The following is an 18,373-nucleotide window of genomic DNA, read 5'->3' on the forward strand; positions in this document are numbered from 1 at the left end:
CCACATGGTACAAGAGAAGTAACACAGGTGTGACCTTACTTAACCGTACTCAGCTCTGGAAGACTCCAGTTCTAAACATGGTGACTACATTGTTTTAGTCCTCCTTGAGTCTCATGTGAACCATGGAGGGATACACAATGCAAATCATATAAGTACTGATGCCCAGTTAGCCATAGATCATCACAAGACTAATGAGTTACTTGGTGGTACAAACAAGGAGGGTATACGCATGGGCATGTGGTAAAGAGTACTGGAGCTGAGGACACCTGAATATCACTGGGATGTTTTGTGCCGGTGGATGGTCTGTTAGAACTGGAGAGTAGGGACGAGTGCTGGGAAGCCTTGTCTTCCAGACAGGACATGGCTGCTGCTCTCATGACGTTGCTGCAGCTGGGTTTATCTACACAGATTTGCACAGGCTTGAACTCATCCACATTCCATCCATCGTGAACGGGAGGAGGAGCTGTCTCCTTCGGTGGTGTAGTCCCTGGTGGACTGCTCCTGTTCCAGTGAGTAACCCTCTCCCCAGGCTCATGCAAGCAACCTTAATTCTACACAGTGGGCATCATCCCCACAGAGAAATAAATACATGAAGAAGCAGGTCAGTGGGAATGAGAAAGGAAAATACATTATATACAGGTCTGAAGTTATCTAAGGATTAATTTTAATAATTAAAAAAATAAGGTAAATATTTGGTTTTTATTGTTTTATCTTTTATTGAAAATAGTTTTTTTTTTTTTCACATATATTCTGATAATGGTTTCCCCTCTCTCTACTCCTGGTTCCTTCCCACCTTCCCTCCCCATCCAGATACTCCCTCTTTCTGTCTTGTTAGGAAACAGACAGGCTTCTAAGGGTTAATAATAAAACAAAACAAAACAAAAACTAACATATTGCAATAGGACCAGACAAGCAAGCAAACGAACCCAAGAAAAGACATAAGAAACAGATCCAGATGTACAGACCCACTGGTTTATACACTCAGGAATCTCATAAAATTACTAAACTGAAAAGCCATAGTATATACCTAGAGGACCTGGAGGGTAAAGAAAGAGAAAAAGTCAGAGTGAAATAAAACATATGGGGAAAAGTAGACGACTAACAGAACCTCCCTCCGAAGGTTCCTGTCAGCCGTCTACTGCTGGGCTTGCCGCCCACCCTTAAGAGTAACTACTCTTCTCCATTGAGACTCCCTTGGAGAAAACTAAGGGTTTTTTTGCACATGGTTATCAGGGATGAGAGCCTGTGTCCACCTCCCCTTTCAACTCCACGACCCCAGCACAGCAGTGCAAGCCCCATGCATGCCGGCGTCCGCAGTCTCTGAGTTTATATGTGCTTCAAGCTTCTTGATTTGGAGGACTCTGTTTCCTGGTGTCCTCCTTCCCTCTGGCTCTCACACTCTTTCTGTCTTATTTGTAGGGTACCCTGGGTCCTGAGAGAGGAGGGATTTGATGGAGATGTCCCCATTTAGAAACAAGTGTTCCAAGATCACACTGTATAATGTCTGGCTATGGGTCTCTGTTTGTCCCCATCTGCTGTAGGAGGAAGCCTCTCTGATGGTGACTGAGCGAGGCTCTGACCTATGAGTACAACAGATTGTCATCATGAGTCTTTTTTTAAACGACAGTCTTTTAAATTTGTTAAATGGATCAATTAAGAATACTGCTATTGCCGGGTGTGGTAAAAACACCTCTATTCCTAGTACTTGGGAAACTGAGGCAGGTGGATTTCTGAGTTCAGGGCCAGCATCAGCTACATAATGAATTCCAGGACAATTAGAGCAATGTGATACCTTGTCCAAAAAGAACAAAACCAAAAAGTTACTTTTTTAATTTTTTACTTAGAAATTAAAATACTCTTTGAAAGGCTTCTTTGACTTAAAAAATATTTATTTCATTTGTGTGCACTCACACATGGAAAGCCTTCTGGGTATTGAACTCAGGTTGGCAGGCTTGTTCTGCTATCACCTGACCTGAGCCATCTCCTCACCCTGGTGCTTGACCTAAAGCTAATGCTTGTCCGTCATAGATCTCCTCAGCATTGCTAGCTTAATGTTTTCCTAGCAAGCAATCTTTAAACTTATGACTTAGTAAGAATGGCGTCTATCTAGTCTAGATGGTTTCAGTTTGACAGTTAGTAGAATATGATTAAGCAGGACTTGATTATATTCATCTTCTAGTTTTCTATTATAAAAAACAGTGGCTTGAGCTTAAATGCCAGCCTCATATTTTACTATTCTTAACTACTCAAGGAAAAATGGGTGTAAGGATAAAAGAGTAGTGCTGGTTGTTACTGATCTTCCTGATTTTTAGTTAGTGAGGAGAGATTTGCAAATACAGATTGACACTAGCTGTTGGAATGAAGATGTAAGAGAAACTGGCTGGACAGTTTGACATCATCAAGATAAAGCGATATAGTAAATTACTGTAGCTCTTAGGAGCTTCAGATAATAAGCAGGTGTTAACTTAAAACCACCCAATTTCTACTTTGAAAATTGTGTTTTAATAAAAGGAGAATTATCTTGAAACATTTCTCTTATTAGATTAAGTGTATAAGGGCAGTATTAATCTATCCTCATCAGTTTATTACTGATAAAATATAAATGCCCCTAAAAGAGTCTTCTAGCCAATCTCCCTTTAGTTTATCTTAGAATAAAGTATTTTATTTTATTTTTTTTTTTTGGCTTTTAGTTTTTATTATGTACTTGACTTGAATTGATGTTTCTTCATGCCATGTTGTTATTTCGTAAGTACTGTAGTGTAGCCAATAGAATGTCTCAAATGGAGTTATTCTCATGACAGACATGTTTAAATTGAACTTAGCATTCTGAATAGGTAGAACTGTCGAGATGGTATTTTTAAATTCAGTGCTGCCATTTTAATACTAAGCAGTTTTTTTTAAATGGCTAAAGCCATATTTGTGAGCCATTTAAAGATACAGATGCCCCGAAAGTGTTTGCCTGCCCATGAATAGTGTTATTTATGCTCTTTACTGGCCATGGCCCAATCCTAGGCTCTACCAGACACCATCTGGTGTCAGTAGGAATGATATTTGAAGACCCTTATCAAGTGCCAGCGGAACCAAAGATGTGGAAGGATCTTGTAATGTCGTTGCACTGCACTGTCCTTTCCTCAGGATCTGGCTGTCCTGTGGCTGTCCCCATGTCAGTGGTTCTCATCTGCGTCACGCAGCTCTGCCAAGTACTGTGGCCAGATCACAAGGAGCCTAATCTGGCAGCCTAATTTCTTCATATTCTGTCCATCTTTGTCTCCTCTGTCCCTGTCCCCACTGTGTCTGTCTGTCTGCCTGTCTGTTTTTCCTCTGCCACCTTGATTGTGCTTCTACTTTACCAATTGAGACAGGGTCTCTCAGTCAAACTCAGACCTCACTTGTACGGCTAATTCTTGCTAAGGAGATCCTCTGTCTCTCCCTTCTGAAGCTAGAATTACAAGTAGGTAGGTAGCCACGCTCACCTGGCATTTATGTGTGTCCTGGGAATCCAAGCATTTGCTCAATCACTGAACCATCTCCCTGATATTAAAATTAGACTAGATAAAACTTAATACTAAAGCAGCCTTGGTCAGGCTTGAATGGCTAGACTGCTAATGTACCACATCAGGTGTTAGCAAGGATGTCAGTGACCTGGCTGAGGCGCTGGAAGGGATATAAACTAGCTCACGCACTTTGGGAAAGTGGCAATTTTTACTAAAGCTGTGCATACGAGTGTGTCCAGAGCCTCTGATTCCGTGAGTCACTCCTTCTGTGTTAATTCCGTGAGACACACTCTTTAAGTCAAATGTCTGTCACCTTGCCCTTCTAAAGACTGTTTGTTCTTCCTTGGAAACTAAAGTTCGCAGTCCACAGTTTCAATACATTTTCCTTTCCTGCGCCTACGTTTCTTTCAAACAAGTTTCTGTGTTTTACCTTTCTTATACTTGGTTTAAAATGTCTTCCCTCTTCCATTTTATCTATCATGACACATCAGGCTGTCCCACAGAGCTTTCTGCAGCTCTGTAAGTACCCTCTAGGTAGCGGCCACAAGCCACGTACGGCCATTGCGCGCTCTCGGTGATTATGGATAGGTCTGTGGAATGGAGTGTGACATTATTGTAAATCTAGATTCAGCCACACGTGGCTAATAGTTAATATTTGAGTAGCACATTTAGTAGGTTCTTTAGCCTCTCGCTTGCCTTGATGTCATTTTCTCTACTACTTTAGTCTAACCTACTTTAGACCTTAGCTGTGTTAGATTTGACGGCTCTGCAAGTTGAACTTTATGTCTTTCTTCCTGTTGTTATGTAAGCTTCTAGGTGGCAAAGCTGTTTTAATTATTTTCATCTTCACTGTCTACGTTTTAATCCCGCGTATATATAATCTCCAGCTATTTATTGAAAGGTGTAGTCATCCGAGAACCGGGAAGCATCATTTGCATCCTCAAAATACCCTGAGAAATGTAGGAGATCGGCGGAGGTGGGAGGAGCCTCGGCAGACTACAAAGTGGATTTGAAACAGTAGCAGGTTGAGAACAGAATAGGCAGTATATGTAAAATGTGGATCCCTAAATGTTGAGCCCCCTTTAAGGGGAGTCAAATGACCCTTTCACCGGGGTTGCATATCAGATATCCTGCATAACAAATTCATAACAGTATTATAATTCATAATAGTAGCAAAATTACAGTTTGAAGTAGCAATGAAAATATTATGGTTCGGGGTTGGGGATTTAGCTCAGTGGTAGAGCGCTTGCCTAGCAAGTGCAAGGCCCTGGGTTCGGTCCCCAGCTCCGAAAAAAAAGAAAAAAGAAAATATTATGGTTCGACGTCAGCACAACCTGAGGGTCGCAGCTTTAGGAAGGTTGAAAACCACTGGTCCCGCCGTTTTTAATGTTTCTTCCTGTCTTGAGAGTAATAGGCTTTTCTGAGTTAAAAAGCTACTCAGTATGAGGATTATAGTTGGTAGTGGGGTCTTTTCTTCGTTTTTGTTTTATTTTTTAGTTTGGGCTTTTCGTTTGTTTGTCGTTTGTTTGTTTGTTTTGTTTTGGAGATGCCCAGGTTTAAAATGAGAACCCAGTTCTGTGCAGTAAACTGCCAAGATGACAAATATGTCAAGAATTTATGATAGGTGAGAGAATAGCGAGAATTTCTTTGGGCACTGAATAAAGCTAAGGGATCATAAACCATCTTTAAGTGATGACGTATTCCCAGTAATTAGCAAACCCAGAAGTATGACTTAAGGGAGAGCGAACGTGATGCAATGAAATGAGGTAAGCAGGGAGTTGGAGTTTGTCGCAGGTCACTGTCCCCGTAACGCTAGTCATTAAATATATAATTTATATGCAGTGAGGCTAGAAAGGCTCTCACATCTGTGTGCTTTAATTTGTACCCTTAGACCCTAACAGAAGCACAAGGTATCCCTTTGCTTTTGATGGGCCTAGAAGTAATTCTCTCGTGACTCATCTTGCTGCTTCTGAGTCAGCCAGCCTTTGTTTTTATCTGCACTCCCGAATGCTTGCTCACTCCTTTGAACACTCCTTGTTTGACTGATTTCTCCAGCCTTCCCAAATCCCTCTCCTATTGCTTGAGAATTCTCCTATATGCTCTTCTGCCTCTGTGAGCAGCAAATATCCCTAACATGGAGTTATTTTCAACCTTTTCTCTAAATCTTAGCCTTCTATCTCCTTGCTGTACCTGAAATTTGTCCTCAAAGTTCATTTTATCCCTGCCGTCTTATGCAAGAGCATGAACTATGCCCATATATACGTCCCACTTGTGTTACGTTTGGAAGCCATCTTTGTCTGAGATGCGTCCGTATCCACACATTTTCTCACTTAAACAAATAGAAGTCAGAGAGGCTGCCAGTTCTGTCTCCTAAAGCTCAGCGTGGTAAGAGATTAGCGGTGCTGTTTATTGTGGTCCTGCTGTGCATTAAGGACTTCTCTAAAATTTGTACATGTGGTAACCACTTACTTTAGCTGCCATATCAAATATCTTGAGGTAGATAATGTTTTCCTCATTTTAAAGATAAGAAACTGGGGCACAAAGAAGCTAACCTGTCCTGGTTCTTAGAGAGCCGAGAACGTAGTAAAATGCCCTCACATGAGGCCTGACATTGGCCAGAATCCAGTTCCAGCCGGTCAGGTACTGAGGAGGATGTGTGGACGTGGCCTTTAATCACACCGCAGACTTCTCTGGGGGAGAAACTTAATTCTCTGGAGCTGGTAAAAGGAGGAAATGCGCACGTGCACGCGCACACATACACACACGCACACACACACGCGCGCGCACACACACACACACACATACACACACACACCCTACCTAACTACCTTCCTACCTACCTTATTGTTGAAGTTCTTCGTTCACACACACACACACACACACACACACACACACACACACACACACACACACACACACACCCTACCTACCTACCTACCTACCTTCCTTCCTACCTACCTACCTTATTGTTGAAGTTCTTTGTTTTTCCCCTGCAGTTTATATCCCCCAAGGAAACCTTTCAAGCCATATAAAAGCTACAGTGTGGTTACATTGTTTTTTCTTCAAATGAACGACTACAATGAATACAAGTAAAACATCGTGTTTCCCAATACCCTTACATGATTAAACATTGTACACATTATAGGCAAAAACCAATCCCAAGGACCCCGTTGCACTCATTCATGTCTAAGCAGCTTGTGATAGCCTAACAAAGTGTAAGGATGTAGGATATCTTCTCAGCCGGTTCTCTCACTGGCAGGCTCATTTAGCAGTTACAAAGGAAGAATCAATCATTTTATTACTTACCTCAAACAATAATCTTAAAAAATCTTAAAAGAATCACAAATCTAAACTTTTAAATATGAAAAGCAATCAGCCATTTCTACTTTAAAACCTCAGGGTACACAGCTACTCACTGACACTTAAGTCATAGAATCAGGAAGCTGAGGGCATAAGTGGGTACAGGAAATTAACCATCGCCCTTGATACCAACCCGTCATTAGCAAGAAGGGCCCATCAGCTAGCGATAGCCAGGCTGCCATTGTTCTTGTTCCCTGACCTCAAGGAGCCCCTCACTTGGCTATCAAAAGTATGCTTTTCCGAACTTTACATTGTTCCCCAAGATTCTCCACGTTAAAGTGACTAACAAAAACATCTTAACCTACTTTGCTAACAGCCTACCCCTCTAAATTCTTTCTAAGAGTGGTGCTTGAATCATTAATTTGCCCCAGCAGCAATTCATGAAAAAAGTGAATCACTGTATTATAAGTACCAGTGACACTGGCCAGCGAGGGGGTGGAAACCGCCGTAGAGTTTCATAGATTACCAGGGACCTGCTGACCGTGAGGGCGCCCACGTGTGTTATGTTCAGAAGTAATATTTGGAAGCCATCTTTGCCCTGTGCTAACTATCAACACTCTAAGAGGCTCCCAATTCTGTTTCCTAATGTGTAAAGCCAAGCGATGCCCCATTACTGCATGAGGCCTTCAGAACATGGAGTCCTTGGGGCTCTGCCTCTCTGAGGCCCATCCATCATGGTCATGCTAGCTCGTGGGCTGTCTGTCCTCCACGAGTTCCAAAGGTGCTTGCTGTTCCTCTCGCATGCCCCCCCTCCACCCAGAAAATTTTATTCTCCTGTAAGACATATTTTGAAAAAAGGTATTTCAGAAGCCTTGAGTTTTTCATATTAAATCAATAGCAACTGGACCGTGGTGAAAACCTGTTCTAGTTTTAATTATTACAAAAATTTTTAAAGTCATAAAAATGTCTACACTAGAGGAAAGTTGAATTACAGTATATCCTACAGACTCTAAAGGAGGAATTAAAATGTGTTTTTCCCAGTGTTTGTGAAGGAAATGAAAATATAAATTTGAGGAAAATAGATTATTCTGGTATGTACACTTTCTGTGTGTACATGTAGGTCAGAGGGCCTCACTACTGTGTGCACTGTGTATGTGTGTGCATGTAGGTCAGAGGGCCTCACTGGTGTGTGCACTGTATGTGTGCATGTAGGTCAGAGGGCCTCACTGGTGTGTGCACTGTGTATGTGTGTGCATGTAGGTCAGAGGGCCTCACTGGTGTGTGCACTCTGTATGTGTGTACATGTAGGTCAGAGGGCCTCACTACTGTGTGCACTCTGTATGTGTATGCATGTAGGTGAGAGGGCCTCACTGGTGTGTGCACTGTATGTGTGCATGTAGGTCAGAGGGCCTCACTGGTGTGTGCACTGTGTGTGTGTGTGCATGTGGGTCAGAGGGCCTCACTGGTGTGTGCACTGTGTGTGTGTGCATGTGGGTCAGGGGCCTCACTGGTGTGTACACTGTATATGTGTGTGCATGTGGTCAGAGGGCCTCACTGGTGTGCACTGTGTATGTGTGTGTGCATGTGGGTCAGAGGGCCTCACTGGTGTGTGCACTGTATGTGTGTGTGCATGTAGGTCAGAGGGCCTCACTGGTGTGTACACTGTATATGTGTGTGCATGTAGGTCAGAGGGCCTCACTGGTGTGTGCACTGTGTATGTGTGTGCATGTAGGTCAGAGGGCCTCACTGGTGTGTGCACTGTATGTGTGTGTGCATGTAGGTCAGAGGGCCTCACTGGTGTGTGCACTGTGTATGTGTGTGCATGTAGGTCAGAGGGCCTCACTGGTGTGTGCACTGTGTATGTGTGCATGTGGGTCAGAGGGCCTCACTGGTGTGTGCTGTGTGTGTGTGTGTATGTATGTCAGGAGGTGAGTCACTGTATGTGTGTGTGCTGACTGTGTGTATGTGTGTGCATGTAGGTCAGAGGGCCTCACTGGTGTGTGCACTGTATGTGTGTGCATGTAGGTCAGAGGGCCTCACTGGTGTGTGCACTGTATATGTGTGTGCATGTAGGTCAGAGGGCCTCACTGGTGTGTGCACTGTGTGTGTGTGTGCATGGAGGAGAGAGGGCCTCACTGGTGTGTGCACTGTGTGTGTGTGTGTGTGCATGTAGGTCAGAGGGCCTCACTGGTGTGTGCACTGTATGTGTGTGCATGTAGGTCAGAGGGCCTCACTGGTGTGTGCACTGTATGTGTGTGCATGTAGGTCAGAGGGCCTCACTGGTGTGTGCACTGTATATGTGTGTGCATGTAGGTCAGAGGGCCTCACTGGTGTGTGCACTGTGTATGTGTGTGCATGTAGGTCAGAGGGCCTCACTGGTGTGTGCACTGTGTATGTGTGTGCATGTAGGTCAGAGGGCCTCACTGGTGTGTGCACTGTATGTGTGTATCTGTAGGGCAGAGGGCCTCACTGGTGTGTGCACTGTATGTGTGTGTATGTAGAGCAGAGGGCCTCACTCGTGTGTGCACTGTGTGTGTGTGTGCATGTAGGTCAGAGGGCCTCACTGGTGTGTGCACTGTATGTGTGTGTGTGCATGTAGGTCAGAGGGCCTCACTGGTGTGTGCACTGTGTATGTGTGTACATGTAGGTCAGAGGGCCTCACTGGTGTGTGCACTGTATGTGTGTGTGCATGTAGGTCAGAGGGCCTCACTGGTGTGTGCACTGTATGTGTGCATGTAGGTCAGAGGGCCTCACTGGTGTGTGCACTGTATGTGTGCATGTAGGTCAGAGGGCCTCACTGGTGTGTGCACTGTATGTGTGTGTGCATGTAGGTCAGAGGGCCTCACTGGTGTGTGCACTGTATGTGTGTGTGCATGTAGGTCAGAGGGCCTCACTGGTGTGTGCTCTGTATATGGTGTGTGCACTGTGTATGTGTGTACATGTAGGTCAGAGGGCCTCACTGGTGTGTGCACTGTGTATGTGTGTGCATGTAGGTCAGAGGGCCTCACTGGTGTGTGCACTGTGTATGTGTGTGCATATAGGTCATAGAGCCTCACTGGTGTGTACACTGTATGTGTGTACATGTAGGTCAGAGGGCCTCACTGGTGTGTGCACTCTGTATGTGTGCATGTAGGTCAGAGGGCCTCACTGGTGTGTGCACTGTGTGTGTGTGTGCATGTAGGTCAGAGGCCTCTGGTGTGTGCACTGTGTGTGTGTGTGCATGTATGGTCAGAGGGCCTCACTGGTGTGTGCACTGTATGTGTGTGTGCATGTAGGTCAGAGGGCCTCACTGGTGTGTGCACTGTATGTGTGTGCATGTAGGTCAGAGGGCCTCACTGGTGTGTGCACTGTATGTGTGTACATGTAGGTAAGAGGGCCTCACTGGTGTGTGCACTGTGTATGTGTATGCATAGGTGTCACTGGTGTGTGCATGTATGTGTGCATGTAGGTCAGAGGGCCTCACTGGTGTGTGCACTGTATGTGTGTGTGCATGTAGGTCAGAGGGCCTCACTGGTGTGTGCACTGTGTGTGTGTGCATGTGGGTCAGAGGGGCCTCACTGGTGTGTGCACTGTGTGTGTGTACATGTGGGTCAGAGGGCCTCACTGGTGTGTGCACTGTATGTGTGCATGTAGGTCAGAGGGGCGTGCTGGTTGTTGCGCTGTGTGTGTGTGTGCGCGTAGGTCAGAGGGCCTCACTGGTGTGTGCACTGTGTATGTGTGTACATGTAGGTCAGAGGGCCTCACTGGTGTGTACACTGTATATGTGTACATGTAGGTCAGAGGGCCTCACTGGTGTGTGCACTGTGTGTGTGTGTGCATGTAGGTCAGAGGGCCTCACTGGTGTGTGCACTGTGTGTGTGTACATGTAGGTCAGAGGGCCTCACTGGTGTGTGCACTGTATGTGTGTGTGCATGTAGGTCAAAGGGCCTCACTGGTGTGTGCACTGTATGTGTGTACATGTAGGTCAGAGGGCCTCACTGGTGTGTGCACTGATGTCAGTCCTCACCTCCCACTTTTACACAGGGCCTTATTGTATAGGCTTCTATCTTGTCAGCAAGCTTCTGGGCATTCTCCTGCCTCTGCCTCCTATCTCACCTCAGGAGCACTGGGATTGCAGAAGCACGAGCTCTAAGTGGTTTTTGGAGGTTGGAACTTGGGGACCTTACATTTCCACAGCAAGTGTTTTCCCCCACTGAGCCTGAGCCACTTAAAAGTTGTGAGAGATGAGTGCCACCGCTCAGATTTCAAAGTAACATTCCTTAAATTATTGAAAAGAACATTACTGTAATAATACGGTTATGTAATAGATTTGTAAACTTTCAGTACTGGTTTATTAACAGGAGAAATACACACTTGCTTGAAGAGTAACATGGAATCACATAATAAACTGTTATCTGGATCAGATTACTGCTTGTCCTCACTGTCTCTCAACCCTCTGGGAGTTGGAGTTGGTCCACAGCGTCAGTGTTAGGATTACAGGGTAGCGTATTTCATTGGCTTTTACTCCATTTCACATAACAGTTTATTCTTTTCAGTCTCGGCCTATCAAAATGTAACACTATAGTATTGTCACATGAGATACAAAATAAAATTACCTGGTTTTTTGTAAAGACAGCATTATTCTTGGGACAGTTTCTTTGAGAAAAGGACAGAGCATCTCAAAGCAATTTGGTACCTCAGTTACCCAGCATGAGTCACAGTTCTTTATTCTCATATATTGGCTTTTTAAATCTTGAATGCAGGATTTTAAAGATCTGTGAATAGGGAATAGTGTACTATTCCCAACAACGAGGAAACTTGTTATTTTATATAACCTTGACGGTATGCTACAAGCTTCTTTTATTACACTTTTAAGCTCTGTTTTTTTTTTTTTTCTTCCAGTCTTTCATTTGCAATAATGAAAGTCTGGACTATGAACACTTGAGGCTTAGAGGGAAGCAAGCTGTAAGACCCCTGGTACCCTTTTTAAATGGTATATTTTATAATATGTTTTATAATAATTTATTGTTGGGGCCTGTTAGTTTACATAATTGAATTTGTGTTTCAAAATTAGATTGGTTATATATAATTCTTTTTAAAGACTTATATTTTCTTAATCAGTTTTGCCTTTTACAATTGTAGAACATCTTGTTATTTGTACTGTATTTTAAGAAAACTTTTTATGAATAATTTTCATGATCAAATTATTTAATTAGTTTATTGCATGTAATTAAGTCAGTCCTATCCTTTAAGGTAGCAGCAGGACATTTCTTTTAACAGTCGTTTTCTTAAGTGGGGAGATGGCTCAGCAGGTAAGTGAAGACTGCAGGGGTTTGGAGCCCTGAGTTTAAATCTGCACGCATAAAAGGTGGGTGTGGTGTCCCATACCTGTAACCTCAGTGCTGAGAGAGCAGAGAGAGGCAGATCTAGGAGCTCACAAACCAGCATTCTAGCTGCAATGACAAGTTCAGGTTCGATGCACAACCCTATCTCAAAAAGTAACATTAATAATAGTCATAGCAGGGTAAAGAGCCACATAGGAAAATACCCAATGTGGGCCTCTGCACACATATGCACACACTTGGGCCACATGCACACACACGCATGTATGTACCACATACGCAAAAATTTTCTGTCAAAATTTCTTAAAATATTTAAAGTACTGGAACTTTTTATTTGAATAATTATTTCATACTAACCTGTTCCCATCGATCACACAATGCATCTCTATGTTGAATAACAAAAGCCAGTATCCTTATTCATAGGATAATTGAAAATAATTTTTAACTAAGAAACAATTTGAAATGAATATAGATGGTTTGACTGACCTGAGTCCTAAGATTTAGTCACTTACTGCTGACCTCATTATAACATATTAGTAAATATGCCCCTTTGGAAATTGTTTTCCCCAGGTTATATTAGTGACTTTTCTCATTGCTCTGATAAAGTAGTGGCCAAAGTAACTTAGGCAAGGTGTTTGGTGGTTGTTTATTTTCTTGTCACTGTTGTCATGTGACTGACGGAGAAGGTGTTTGGTGATTGTTTTTGTTTACGTTGTTGTTATCATGTGACTGATGGAGAAGGGATGGCGGCAGTTTTGTGGCTTCAGGGTCACGTAGTGGAGAACTTCGTGTGGCAGCTAGACTGAGAAGCAGGGAGGACCAGCAAGGCAGGCTACATCCCTCTAAATCCCACACTCAGTAGATCCACCTCGGCCAGCAGGGCCTGTTCGAGTGTTCTGTAGCCTCCCAAATACTGTCACCAGCTGAGGACCCTTTAAATGCATGACTACATGGAGGACATTTTACATTTAAACTACAGCATAGTTATTGATTATAATTATAGTCTATTAGCTGTTATAGAAATTTTTATTCCCAACCTGGGGTTTCTACCCCATCTTTGACCAGTTCCTGAATAAAAGACACACGGAACCTTTATATTTACAATAAGCCTTAAACAGCACAAGAGCTGGGCAGATACCTACCCTCTTTGTTACTGCAGTCTACTTTCTTATCCATAACCTGGAATTATTACTACTTACTGGGCTTCATCTGGGCTGCTCTTAACTCCAGATGGCCAGCCCTCAGGGCCACGCTTTTATGGCCCACCTAACCCATGGCAGCTTCTCCTTCTGCCTCCTGTACCTTCCTCTTCATGGTTCTCCTCTGACTCCTAGACCAGGAATCCTCAACCCCACCTATATCTCTTCTTCCCAGCTGTTGGCTGTTGGCATCCTTGTTTACCCATCAGAAATAACTGAGGGTCAGAATTACGGGCTACATGCAGATTCTAGGTCTTGGGAGCCTGCACTTAGCATTACAATAGACAGGAAGACCAGACCTCAGCAGTTCCCCTTTTAGTCCGATAAAAGGCTCTTTCCCTCAGATACAGATTGAATATCATTATAACAATTATCAAAACCATAAGGTATCATATACATTTATAACATCCAGTCCATTTTTTTTAGCAAAAGTATTCAGAGAAAGTATTTTATCATCTAACCTAACTTAATGAGTTTATAATTTTGTACCTAAATCATCTTCTATTTTAACTTGTATTACCATCCTAAAACAGCATCTTTTCAAATCTAGAACATCTTCAACGCTAAACAGCTTAAGTTTAATTGTGAGACTGCAGCCCCGTCAGATATTTGAGAAGGAATAAATATCTGAGGATTCAGGAAGGGCAGAAACACAGCTTCCAAAGTTTAGACAATTGGCAGAGGCAGCTGACTGACTGGATAGTCCCCAGTATTCCTTATAACGGTGAAGCGTCTGTCTTCAGCCTTCTGGCCCAGAACTTCTGCAGACCTTAAGTGAAGCAGGAACTATGAAGGACTTGCTTATCCTGTCTTGGCAGTTTTACAGTCAACTGTCCTACACCCGTTTGTCCTTTTTGGACAGCATTCTGTCTGCAGATAAAACTAGGGCATTTCTTGCCCAGTGGCCAGCTTCCTACAGTTGAAGCAACTCCACGTGGAGGTATTGAAGCTCATCTTCTATAAAGTGGAATGGCGTACAGTCAGGAGTAGACATGCCTCGTAGTCAGAAGACTTTTTAATAATGAAATAACCTTAAATGCCATATTCGGTAGATCTCTGATGCTTTTGAAGACCATCTATCTGTATATAGCATAGCTGAATTACTAAACATTTTTAGCTGCTATTTACTATTTGAATAATCCTGTAAACATTTTATTGTAACTAAATTAGAATCTACTATGACCATGAGTCTGACTGTCTGACTATTAACTTGCATTACTTAGTTATTCTAAAGTTTGTAATTGCAGCTATTAAAGGACTGAGTCTAAGCCTTGTATTCTTAAGAGAGTTATATAGGCATAATACCTATCTAATAGTAACAAAATTAACTTTATATTTGGTATCAACATACAGAAGTTTATACCAATGAAAGCCTTAAACCTGTATCAATATACAAATTCTGTACCAACGTAAGAAAATATGACTTCAATTCTGCATCAAAATATGAAGATCTCTACCAGTGTAAGATTATGGCTAGAAAATGATTTTGTTTAAAAGTAGATTTAATAATCCATCCCATTTGTCTAATTTCTCATAATATTACTATAGCCCCCTTTTTCTTTTAACCCCCTTCCCTTAATAGGGAAGAAGGAAGGGCAGAGCAGAGGAAAGGAGAGGGAAACCCCTGAGTCTAAGCTCTCTAGTTAGTTTCCTCCCTGTCTAAAACTGTAAGAATTTGTAAGTCACCTCCTAAAATGGAGGTTTTTGCATTATTTACATGAACTCCTTTAAAATTCTTAAATAATTCTTATAGGTTAAGTTTTTGAGTTCTGAAAATGCGAGTTTGTATAACTTGATTTTGTGTTGTTTTTTTTTCCCCCCTAAAGATTCAGCAGCATTGTGGGATCTCATCTTGGGATAGTTTGATACTTATATATTGCTTTATGCTTCCATACATAGGTGGCTTCATTAAAAATCATACTTAAAAACACCCACAAAGAATTAAAAACTCTCACTGTTTTAAGTGCGCAGGGGCCTTTTTTAAAAGTAAAGTTTACTGGGCGTAAGTAAACTATAGCTTAGAACATTAGAAGCAATAAGAATTGGGTTTTATTTCTCACTGAGGAACCTGCCGGGAGCATTTTGAACAGTGACTTGTACGGCCTACAATAGCTCGGCGAGCAACATGAGCATCTTCCTCTGCCTTGGCCAGCGCGCAGCTCGGTTCTGCCACGATTGGACCAGCCTCCAACAACGACGTGTTATCTTTCCCTCTGAAGTGCGTGCAGCCTCCCAGCGCTAAGGTTCCTTGGGTGTGGAATTCTTCCAGCATTTCCTTTCTACAGAACATGCTCCCTTTTTTCACAAGGGCGTTCCTCATTTGTGACTATACGCCGACCTTCACTAAGCTCTTCCCGTCGTGTAGCTAGTCTCTCAAGCAGTGGCAGGGGTGGCATTTCCAGCCATCTGTCTGTCCTCTTATCCCCCTTGGATTGCATTTGAGTTTCGCTCTCAGCATTATCTTCTTTTGTTGTCCTTTGCTGCTCTTTTGTCTTTGTGACCCCTTTCACGGCCTGTTTTGGGAAGTTTTGTGTGGGTTTAGGATGGCAGGCAAGAAGGCATCCCAGGTGGAGCTTTGCTGCCTGTGGTTGAGTAATGCGTACAAGCCAACCAGCTTCGCGGCGCCCGGCCTGCACCGCACCCAACCAGCTTCGCGGCGCCCGGCCTGCACCGCACCCAACCAGCTTCGCGGCGCCCGGCATGCACCGCACCCAACCAGCTTCGCGGCGCCCGGCATGCACCGCACAGGAGCAGCGATTTGTGCCCAGGCCGCCAGTAATCACGCTGGAGTTCATACATCTATAGTTAATATCATTCTCTGGTCAGTGAAATTTGAACCATGGTGTTGAGAGACCTGTGCTGTTTGACTGACCCTTGCTTGCTGAATTTTTGCACGGGGAGTCACCCAAATGAGGGGACAGGCTGAAATGCAAAGAAGTTGGTAATCAGACGTTCGGTAGATTTGATGAGGTTTAGGGCGTTGCTACTGGGCATGGCTGGTATATACAGAAATATAGATGTGACACTCCTTCCCCAGCTGTTTCAGACTCTCTCTCCTCTTACACCAGCTACATAGTACACATCTCCACACACGGTGAATAGCAACGGTGTGGATTCCCCACGGGTCAGTTGATGCTGAAAGTAAGTTTGAAAGGACGATGTAATTGGAATAATTGCAAAGAAATAATTAACAAATGAGTTTGGCTTCTTTGGGTCGAGTGGCTCCGTTTCATCTCATACCGTAAGTACCTTTATTCTTCCGTGTGTCTTTCTCTGACTAACGCCGGCCTCTCTTTCTGCTTCTCACAGGTGAGCTGGCACAGCGGCTGAGCTCAAGATGCCGCTGGTGAAAAGAAACATCGACCCTAGGCACTTGTGCCACACAGCACTGCCCAGGGGCATTAAGAACGAGCTGGAATGTGTGACCAACATCTCCCTGGCAAATATAATTAGACAACTGAGTAGCCTAAGTAAGAATTTATGTCACTTGAAATATTGCAAACCAGCGTTTGCTTTGGAGTTACAATGTTAAAATGCACTTGTTATTAATTTAGGAGGGATGTTTCATCTAAAGATGATAACGTCATTATGAAAATTCAGTCACTTTAAGTAAAGTCAATGAGTTATAACAGTAATTTCTTCCTATTAAGGAAATAACAGAGCCTCTCAAAACAGCACACGGTGATTACAAGTCGTAAAACTGACGTGAGGTGGGGTTTGATCTGAAGGGTAGAGCCAGAGCTGTGCGATGCTTGCTCGTTGTCTGTTTTCTGTTTTCGTAGAATTCAGCTATTTGTATTTGGGACCTCAGGATCTCTTTTTAAATATAGTTTGTTAATACCAGGAAGTATTTTCATAGTATCAAACGTGTAGAGATCAAAGGAAGGCCAGCACTAGTGCTGGATTAACTAGTGAGTTTGTGTGACGTCACAACATGGGATCAAGAGTCTGAAACATACCATAACATAAACAGCAAGAAAACGCAAGTTCTGGCAGGCAAGATGGACTGGAGAGAAGGGACGGCATTAGGCCTAGTGAGACAGTTGAGTCAGAGTGCCTGCTCTGCCACCATAGTGCATAGGTTCAAATCCCTAGCATCCACATAGAAAGCTGAGTGTATCTACGTGCGCCTCTCACTCCATTATTGGGGAACAAAGATAGCATTTCCCAGTGGCTTACTGGCCCGGCACCGTAGCTGAAACAGTGAGCTTCCAGTTCAGTGAGGGACCCGTCTCACATGGACCACGCGCGCGCGCACACACACACACACACACACACACACACACACACACACACACGGTACACAGTGTGTCTTCTAATGGAAGGGATGAGCTTTTTATTTAGACATCCATATTTCACTTTGAATATGAATTAGCTTTTCCTGACTAGATAGCTCTCCTGAGTATATCTCTACTAGGTTTTCCCCTGTCATACCCATCTGAGATTCCTAGTGCTCGGGTTTGGCTCTTGTCCTAATCTTTAAACTCCCGTCTCCTCTTGGTGCTCATTAGGGATCAACTCTAGATCCCTCCACAGCAGAATTCACTGATGGTCCCTTAGCTAAGATGGGGCGTTTACACATTTTCCCAAACCGTATACATTTACTCACAACACTTAGTACTTCATAAAAGCTATGTGTATAACCGTTAACTGTTACTTACCAGAGAAGTCTATATGTATTCAGTACAGAAGCAAGTTTTTTCAGTTCTTTTCAAAGATTGGTTGTGATTAAATTCACAAATACAGAACTCACTTATACAAAACTACAAGATCCTTTCCCACATGGTCCAAGAAATTGTTAATCATACGTATGTATGTATGTACATATGTATGTATGTAGAAGTAAAAAGGCTTGGGTCTTTACCACTATAGCTAGGACACTATAGGAAGTTACACAGTCACGCTTTTTATGTCTCTGTTTAGCACACCCATCATAAGTACAATTACCTCACCCACTAAGCATCACTGCTTAGCAGCCCAGTGCACAGTGGTTTATTGGTTGGTGACCCTCAGGCTCACATAGTTAAACCGAGAGTCTGCCTTGGCTTGCTACCTCTGC

At 43.3% G+C, this 18,373-nt stretch overlaps 1 protein-coding gene across 1 annotated transcript in view; it reads left to right on the plus strand.

Moving 5' to 3' along the window:
- Wasf1 (WASP family member 1) overlaps window positions 1-18,373 on the plus strand; it is a 50,847-nt gene that overhangs the window by 17,135 nt on the left and 15,339 nt on the right. Inside the window, exon 2 of the mRNA XM_032889178.1 lies at window positions 16,624-16,784. Coding sequence (XP_032745069.1) covers window positions 16,652-16,784 — 133 coding nt within the window. The 5' untranslated portion in view covers window positions 16,624-16,651. The remainder of the gene's footprint in view (window positions 1-16,623; window positions 16,785-18,373) is intronic.

The sequence above is a fragment of the Rattus rattus genome, chromosome 18 (genome assembly GCF_011064425.1).
Source record: "Rattus rattus isolate New Zealand chromosome 18, Rrattus_CSIRO_v1, whole genome shotgun sequence".
Taxonomy (NCBI): domain Eukaryota; kingdom Metazoa; phylum Chordata; class Mammalia; order Rodentia; family Muridae; genus Rattus; species Rattus rattus.